This window comes from Neovison vison, chromosome 4 (genome assembly GCF_020171115.1).
Source record: "Neovison vison isolate M4711 chromosome 4, ASM_NN_V1, whole genome shotgun sequence".
In the NCBI taxonomy this organism is placed as follows: Eukaryota; Metazoa; Chordata; class Mammalia; order Carnivora; family Mustelidae; genus Neogale; species Neogale vison.
In genome coordinates, this window is record NC_058094.1 from 220,622,795 (window position 1) to 220,632,462 (window position 9,668).

The 9,668-nt window shown below is 40.9% G+C and overlaps 1 protein-coding gene across 1 annotated transcript; it reads left to right on the forward strand.

Annotated features, from left to right (window-relative positions):
* Positions 1-8,037: 8,037 nt before the first annotated feature.
* LOC122905171 (olfactory receptor 2A5-like) lies at positions 8,038-8,967 on the forward strand. The gene has a single exon (XM_044246789.1). The coding sequence runs from the start codon at positions 8,038-8,040 to the stop codon at positions 8,965-8,967; it is 930 nt and encodes a 309-aa protein (XP_044102724.1).
* Positions 8,968-9,668: the final 701 nt, after the last annotated feature.

The window sequence follows — 9,668 nt, forward strand, 5'->3', positions numbered from 1 at the left end:
CAAACTTCTAAGACACTGCATCCAACTATGAGAATAAAGTCAACAAACAAACAAACAAAATCCAGTCCTTTTGTCACCAAATTGTAACTACCAAAGGTGAAAACAATAATGGGGCTTTTCAGTACAACTGCTGAGAAGGGAGGGTTTATGAGGCACTCGCAGCCATGCAGGCAGGATGGTGATGGAGACTCCCGGTCCCACTGAGAGCTTCTTCAAAGAGCAACAAAGCCCATGAAGTTTTTGTTTTATTTGTTTTTGGTTTTTTTGTTTGTTTTTTATGTCCAGTGAGCCAGCATATAGTACATCATAAGTTTTTGTTGTAGTGTTCAGTGATTCATTAGTTGCGTATAACACCCAGTGCCCATCCCCACACATGCCCTCCTTAATATCCATCACCTGGTCACTCAGACCCCTCACCCTCCTCTTCTGTGCATGTTGGTTTTCTGGAGTCCAGAGTTCTCATAGTTTGTCTCCCTCTCTGATTTCTTCCCATTCAGTTTTCCTCTCCCTTCCCCTGTGGTCCTCTACTCTATTCCTTATGTTCCACATATGAGTGAAATCATGTAATTATCTTCCTCTGCTTGACTTACTTCAGTTAGGATAATCCCTTCCAGTTCCATACATGTCAATGCAAATGGTGGGTATTCATCCTTTCTGATGACTGAGTAATATTCCATTGTATATATGTACCACATCTTTATCCATTTGTCTGTTGAAGGGCATCTTATTTCCTTCCACGGTTTGACTATTGTGGACATTGCTGCTATGAACATTGGGGTGCAGGTGCCCTCTTCTTTTTACTACATCTGTATCTTTGGGGTAAATACCTAGTAGTACAATCACTGGGTCATAGGGTAGCTTTGTTTTTAATGTCTTGAGCAAACTTCATACTGTTTTCCAGAGTGGTTGTACCAGTTTGCATTCCCACCAACAGTGCAAGAGGGTTCCCCTTTCTCCACAACCTTGCCAACACTTGTTGTTTCCTGTCTTGTTCATGTTGGCCATTCTAACTGTTCTGAAGTGATCTCTCTCTCTCTCTTTCTCTTTTTCTAAGATTTTATTTATTTATTTTTCAGAGAGAGAGAAAGGGCACAAGCAGGGGGAGCAGCAGAGGGAGAGGGAGAAGCAAACTCTTACTGAGCAAGAACCCCAAAGTGGGACTCAATCCCAGAACCCTGGGATCATGACCTGAGCTGAAGGCAGATGCTTAAATGACTGAGCCACCCAGGCATCCAAAAGATGATGTCTCATTGTAGTTTTTATTTTAATTTCCCTGATGGTTAGTATGAACATTTTTTCATGTGTCTATTAGTAATTTGTATGTCTTCTTTGGAGAAGTGTCTTTTCATGTCTTCTGCCCATTTGATTTATTATTTTATTATCTGTTTTTTGGAGTTGAGTTTGATAAGTTCTTTATAGACCTTGGATATCAGCCCTTTATCAAAAATGTCATTCGCAAATACCTTCTGCGATTCCATGGGTTGCCTCGTAGTTTTGTTGACTGTTTCCTTTGCTGTGCAAAAGATTTTTATCTTGATGAAGTCCCAAAAGTCCATTTTTGCTTTTGTTTTCCTTGCATTTAAGATGTACCTTGAAAGAAGTTGTGCCCAGTGTCAAAGAATTTACTACCTATGTTCTCCTGTAGGATTTTGATGGATTCCTGTCTCACACTGAGGTCCTTCATCCATTTTGTATTTACCTTTGTGTATGGTGTAATAGGATGGTCTAGTTTCATTGTTTTGTATATGGTTGTCCAGTTTTCCCATCACCAGCTGTTGTAGAGACTATCTTTTTTCCATTGGATGTTCTTCCTTGCTTTGTCAAAGATTAGTTGGCCATAGAGTTGAGGGTCCATTTCTGGGTTCTCTATTCTGTTCCATTGATCTATATGTTTGTTTTTGTGCCAATACCATACTGTTCTGATGACTACAGCTTTGTAATATAGCTTGAAGTCAGACATTGTGATGCTCCCACTTTGGTTTTCTTTTTCAACATTCCCCTGACAGTCCAGAGTCAATTCTTTCCTGATTAAAACTCTTTGAAGTACAGGGATAAAGGGAACATACCTCAATATCATAAAAGCCATCTATGAAAAGCCCACAGTGAATATTATTCCCAATGGGGAAAAACTGAGAGATTTTCTCTTAAGGTCAGGAACAGGAAAAGGATGCCTGATTATTCTTCAATGTAATGCTAGAAGTCCTAACTTCAGCAATCAGACAACAAAAAGAAATAAAAGCATTCAAACTGGCAAAGAAGTCAAACTCTCTTTCTTCACAGATGACATGGTACTTTGGTGGAAAACCCAAAAGACTCCAACCCCAAGTTATTAGAACATATACAGCCACTCAGCAATGTGGAAAGTTACAAAATCAACGCACAGAAATCAGTTGTATTTCTGTACACTATCAATGTAATTGAAGAAAGAGAAATTAAGGACTCAATCCCATTTACAATAGCTCCAAAAACCGTAAGATATCTAGGAATAAACTTAACCAAAGAGGTAAATGATCTATACCCTAGAAACTACAGAACACTTATGAAAGAAATGGAGGAAACACAAAGAGATAGAAAAACATTCCTCATGGATTGGAAGAATAAACATCATTAAAATGTCTATCCTGCCTAGAGAAAATTACACATTCAATGCAATCCCTATCAAAGCCCACGGGTTTTTAAGATGTATGAAAGTGATCAGCTGGGAGGAAAAGGAACTGTTCTGAATACACCATGTCCTCAGTGATATGTAATGATACACAATAAAAACTAGTTTCAGTACAAGCCTTTAAACTGAGGTAGGGTAACTGGTTTTGTCTTTGACTGATTGGAACTCTGAAATCAGTAAACCATGGCTAATTGTAATGACATCTGTCATCATAATAATCTGGGATATGGACAAGGGCCAAATCTGTTGGGATGTCACAGCAAATACTTCTGTAATTTTTTTTTAAAAGATTTTATTTATTTATTTGACAGACAAAGATCACAAGTAGGCAGAGAGGCAGGCAGAGAGAGAGGGGAGGAAGCAGGCTCCCTGCGGAGCAAAGAGCCCCATGTGGGGCCAGATCCCAGGACTCTGGGATCATGACCTGAGCCGAAGGCAGAGGCTTTAACCCACTGAGCCACCCAGGCACCCCAAATACCTCTGTAATTCTTAACTGACTTCTGTAATGAAACCGAATGGTACCATGACCATACTGTGCTATGGGGTGCCATTGGCATGATTGATAAAATTCAACTACCTTACGTAAATAAGTTGTATGTCCACGCTGATACTGATGAGCAAATATATTGAGATCAAGTTAAAGCCTCCTCAAGTTGTAATATCAAAGAAAAATGGCTGGTCTGGGGAAGTACTTGAGTCGGCAGACCATCAGCTCATTTCTATGCTAAATAGCTCTGTTCAAGGTTATCACAAGGTACAGACAACATAGCTCCAAGGGGAACAAGTAATCAAATAAGTACAGAATGTGAAAATGTATGCCATGGCTTTCAAAGACATTGCTGTTTCTTTGAATCTATCCCTAGTCTCCACTGGCTCCACCAGACATGGGGCACATTCATGTTCTTGCTTTATCTATCCTATTCAGTAAAACATTGCTGTCCCTGCTACATAACTGCTCTTAAAATGTAGATGCTCAGAAAAATATGGTCCTTTTGCTGTAAGAGCACCTCGGCTGAGAACCAGGTGTGTGGACTGTGCCATAAAAAAGGGTTAACTCAGTTAAATTTGTAGAAGTTAAGAATTAAAAGGAACTTTAAAATATTCTAATCCTAACAGTTAGAGTGAGGCACAGAAAAGGAAACCATGTCCCTCTGAGTTGGGATTCAGAATTACTTTGATAATTCGGTTTAGGAGTCCTCGAGACACATGTGGCTGATGATGAAGAGCAGAGACAGGACAGCCTGTGTCTGAGGAAAAACATGGGATCCAACTGCTGCTCCTTGGTTAAGAGGAAAGACTACAAGTGGCAGGATTCCCTAAGGTACCTTCCCGCCCTTCTTTATTAATCAAGTGTTAATCTGGTCTCTCTGTGGAGACATTTTGCCAAACAGTGAAGAGAGTAGGTATGTTTTATATTTTAAAATATTTATTTATTTGAGATCATGGCAGGGGGAGGAGAAAGAGAGCGAATGGTATGAGAGCATGGAAGGGCAGAGGGAGAGGTAGCTGGTGACTCCTTGGCCAACTTGGCACTGAGCAAGAAGCCTGACAAGGGCCTGGATCTCACCCCGCTGAGATTACTTCCTGAGCCAAATTCAAGATGCAGACACTTAAACAACCGAGCCACCTGGGCAACCCTGTTTACGTTTTGAACAATCTTACATGTTGGCTTAAGCAAGGAGAACTGGATTCTCTATTTCCGTTGCATTCTATCTGATGCAATATCACAGGGGTCATGTTGCCTCTGGAAAACTCCACGGGGCACTCATGACAGAGGAAGGGTGAAGAAGGCAAAAAGTGTAAATAAAATTCTGAAAATAGTTGTGATCATATGGACCCTTTGAGAGATTCTCAGACATTCCCTCCGGTTGTGGGACCACACAAAGAGAACCAATGACTTAGCATATTCAAGCTCAGTCTCCACATTCATAAAATGGTAATGCTGATCAGATTAAACCATGTAGTCAATATAGAGCATTTGGCACGTTTTCTGAAACAAGACAAGGGCTCAGTAATTGCTGCTTATGAATAGCAGAAACCTTCCTCATTTGTATTTACCAACCCTTCCTACAGACAGAGATACATCTCAGCTTGGGGATCTGTTCTCTCTCACAGGTTTCCATAACAGGTTCCATGGGAATCCATTTCTCAAGCACCTGTGATCAATTTGAGAGTTTGGGCACAGTAATTTGTGCTATTTGTCTCACATTTATAACCCTTGAGATAGTTGGAAGTTTGTGTACAAACAGTGTGATGCCAGTATCGACCCTGTTTGCTCCCCAGAATTTTCCTCCAAGGACCATTAGACACAACCTTAGGTCCCCCTCAGAGGAAATTCAGGGAATTCCCCCTCCCAATCTTAGGAAGAAGATAAATAGATATACTATCGTAAGATCATTCTGGGAATTTGAATTCTCAATAGAAACTCAGGAATGTTTTAAATTCATCTGACTCCAAAATACAAGCTACACTCCTGGGGTCCTTTGAAGAAACTTCAGCAAGTCTAGTGAGTGACTCCTTCTGTATCTGGGACTCAATCCTCTGAAAGCTACCTAGGGAACAGGGCCCTACATCCATTTTAGAGGTATGTCTCTCAACTCTGTGGGATTTACTGTAGGTTAAATTTGCTTCTTGTGAGAAAACCCAGGGCTGACATGTCCTTATGTAGAAGAGATTATTAACTTGTGCTGAGAGATGATTTTCAGTATGGGTGCTGATAAAGGACAGGTGATGTGGCCAAAAATGACATTCCTGGGTAAACTTCCCTCCTGACGCACACTTTCCTCCTGAACTTCCTTCCTGACTCACACTTTCCTCCTGAATTTCCCACCTGACTCTCTCTCTCCTACCTTGGAGACCATCTGTCCACTGTGTGCTGGGCAGACATCCTTGAATTCCCCTGGCATCTCCCTCACCATTTCCTCCCAATGTAACTGAGTAGTGATGGGCAGAGCTAGCACAGCTGTCTCAGGGCTGTGTGAGGGGCTCAGACAATGAGAAGCCTTATATTCAGCCATTGACTTTGAACATGTTTCCCAAATGGCCAAATTAATGAAAGGACTTTATATATCACGTAGCTTAAATGGAGGTTTGGGGTTTTTTTTTTAATCTATTTATTGATTTTAGAGACAGAGCAAGCCCATCCCCTGGGTACACCCAGATCATGACCTGAACAGAAATCAAGAGATGGTCACCTAACCAACTGAGTCATACAAGCGCCCAGAAGATCTTGATATCCAGACAAACCTGTCTTAAAAGAAAAGAATGTTCTAGTAACATTTACAGTAAATCTTTGCTGAAACACTGTAAAATTTAAGTTTGCCGTATAATTATCCTTTTTGGAACCGTAGCAGTTTATCACTCTTTTGTGAAGATTTTCAAGCTTAAAAACCACTGAGTTTATACACATGTCTTTCCTATAACAAAATGGGATAAAAGGGAGTGCCAAAGGTTCTGACGAGGGTTGGAGAAAGAGATATAGTTCCCTCAATCAGGAAACATTCCCGGCTCCAGGACAGCCCATAGAGTGCTGCCCCTACTAACTGAACAAAGGTTTCCTTTTTGAGCTGCTATTATTTCATTTACTCCACTGGGGAGATGAAATTTTAGGTATCACTACCATGACATTTTCTTCTTTTTGCCAGTACTATATCTGCTTAAATTTTTTTTCTGGAAAGAGAGGGTGGGGGGAGGGTAGAGAGAGAGAGTCTCAAGCAGCCTCCAGGACAGCACATAGCCCAAAGCTGCTCCATCTCAGGACTCTGAGATCATGACCTCAGCCAAAAACAAGAGTCAGATGCTTAACTGATTGAGTCATCCTGTTGCCCCACTGCTTCGCAGTTTTAATACAGGTTTATTCTTATTTTTATTTTATTTTTTTCTGTTGTTCATTCTTCTAACAGCAAGATGGTGTTAATGGTAATGAAAATCTGAATGAAAAGATTCACCAATTCAGACACAAAAATAACTAGGCTAAAAAGTTATTAAACAAATGTTCCCACTGAATAGTGATGGATTCAGTGCCTTCAACAGTATTTTTATCCTTTCTGTTCACAATGTAAATGTGGTTCAGACATTGCTTAGTGTATCCCACTGTGCCTCTGTAGAATTCTGCAATACCGATATTGCTGTCTCCCACTTTACACAAGGTAGGCATATTCTTTAATTGTAGCAAAAATCCATGCCACAAACATAAGGCACATTTATGAGAAGCTTCCCAAAGGCAATCATACTCATGGAGGTGAAAAAAATCTATGATTTTTGTCTCTCTTTCCATTTTCCTGTGATCATATTCTAACTTCTCTAAGGAAGGAGAAACCACGTCTTTGTCAAATGAAACTGGCAGACAGAACATACTTAGTACCTCCATTTTTTGAACTAAAATGACAACCATCCACCTAACAAACATTTCCTGAGTGCCTGTTTCATTTAGCACTTTACCTGTTATTTTGAGATGTAAAGATGTTCAGGACATATTAAACACCCACAAGGCTTCCTATTTGGTGAGGGAATCTCAGTTCGAATACACGACATTTGGTATCTTTGATTTCATCATCTTTGATTATCTTTGACTTCATCTTGAGGATTATTCAGATCTTCATAGTGAGGATCTACCTCTTCACTGTCAGTATTGACCAAGCCCAGACATTTAGTAGGTACCTGAAGAGCCTCTTCATGTGAATCTACTCTGATTCACAAGAGTAGAAAAGACCCTTTTTTGCAGGTTGTTTTATCATTCATGTTTCAGTGGGGCCAAGAGAAGATCAAGGATGCTGTCTTCTTACTCTTTGTAGTACTTAGTGGTACCTACGATAAAATGGTTCAATTGAGGAGGACTATGACAACTACGACTATGACAACACCCCACCAGAATTATACAACGAGGGTAGTGATGCACACAGTTTGTAACCACACTGATATTTTTTGAATGTCCCGTATTCATTTTCCAATCCAATATATAATAGATTGAGAATTTACAATTCCCTAACCCTAGTATGCTCTTAAGTGTTATACAATAATACTCAGTATTTAAAAAGTTACAGAATTCATCCTACACTCACAAAAGGCACACGATGGTGGAGAAAAAGAGAATAAAGTAAATATGAAAGAGATAGTAACATTTGTTGAATCTGTGTGAAGGCCTTTGGGAGTTCTTTGCCTAATTCTTGACCCTTTCTTGGGAGTTTCAACTTTCACATTAAAAGTTCAACCAAGAAGGTAACCAGTTTGAGGGAGTAGGGGGCGCTGGCTAGTAGGTATAAAGAGAAAACCTTTCTCCAAACTCATTTTGAGATAAGTAACTCTAATTTTTGTTGATTCTCCAGCTCTGACCTTTTCTCATTCTTCAGTCCTTGATAAACTGTCACTGAGAAATGGGAAGCAACCATTCATGGGTCTCAGAGTTCATCTTGGTAGGACTCCAGCTCAGTGCAGAGATGGAAGTCTCCCTCTTCTGGATCTTCTCCCTGTTCTACATCTTCAGTCTGTTGGCAAATGGCACGATCTTTGGGCTTATCTGTCTGGACCCGAGACTGCACACGCCCATGTACTTCTTCCTCTCACACCTGGCCATCATTGACGTGTCCTATGCATCCAATAATGTCCCCAAGATGTTGGCAAACTTAGTGAATCAGAAGAGAACCATCTCCTTTGTTCCATGCGTAATGCAGACATTTCTCTATCTGGGTTTTGCTGCGACAGAGTGCCTGATTTTGGTGGCGATGTCTTATGATAGGTTTGTGGCCATCTGCCACCCCCTGCAGTACTCTGTCATCATGAGCTGGAGAGTGTGCTTTGTCCTGGCTGGCACTTCCTGGGTGTTTAGCTTCCTCTTGGCCCTGGTCCATTTAGTTCTCATCCTGAGGCTGCCCTTCTGTGGGCCTCATGAAATCAACCACTTCTTCTGTGAAATCCTGTCTGTCCTCAAGCTGGCCTGTGCTGACACGAGGCTCAACCAAATGGTCATCTTTGGGACCTGTGTGTTTATTTTACTTGGGCCCCTCTGCTTGGTGTTGGTGTCCTATTCATGCATCCTGTTTGCCATCCTGAGGATCCAGTCTAGGGAGGGCCGCAGAAAGGCCTTCTCCACCTGTTCCTCCCACCTCTGTGTGGTGGGGCTCTACTTTGGCAGCGCCATTGTCATGTACATGACTCCCAATTCCAGCCACCCTGAGGAACAACAGAAGATCCTTTCCCTGTTTTACAGCCTTTTCAACCCTATGCTGAACCCACTGATCTACAGCCTGAGGAATGCAGAGGTCAAGGGCGCCCTGAGGAGAGTGCTCAAGCAGAGGCACATGTGAGGCACAGTGGAAATCAACATGGTAGGTGGCATTTTTTCACCTTATGCTATAATAAATACCATGTTAAAATAGAATATTTTAGATCTAAATATACAACCTGAAGCCATATAGAATTTAGAAAATAAAATAGATTAATAGCTTCATGACCATGGTTATGCAAAGATTCTTAAAGATGATCTAAGAAGCAAAGACAGAAAATTTAAAGAATTAGTAAATATTAGGCCTTTTCGAAATTAATCCTTGTGATCATCACTGCCACTATGAAGAAACAAGAAATGCAAATCACAGACAAAGTGTTTTGTATTTTTTTAAATGTTATGGTGATTTGGGTATGCCACGTAAGGAGACACAGGGAAGTGTCAGAGAAACACGAAGTTTGTTGTCCTCACAGGTCCTGGTGTAGGAGGTCCTCACAAGTCCTAGAGAAGGACCTCATAGGGCCTACATGCATGCCTCACAAGACAATATGGAAAGACACCAGCATGGTCAGGAGACAGAAGACAGGAGCAAGGGAAGGTTTATATCATTTCCTTTATGGGCTATTCCACAGAATGCACCCAATAAAGAGTTATATAAGGATAGGCTGGAGTTCTTATAATGGGTAAATCTTTCCTATATACAGACAAGGCATCATGGAGACTGATGGTCCATGAGAATTCTAGGGCTGAAAATTCCTGTGATCTTCAGAGCTCAAGTTACCT

Excerpts from the sequence above, each read along its gene's own strand:
- LOC122905171 (XM_044246789.1), top strand. The coding sequence starts at position 8,038 with ATGGGAAGCAACCATTCATGGGTCTCAGAGTTCATCTTGGTAGGACTC.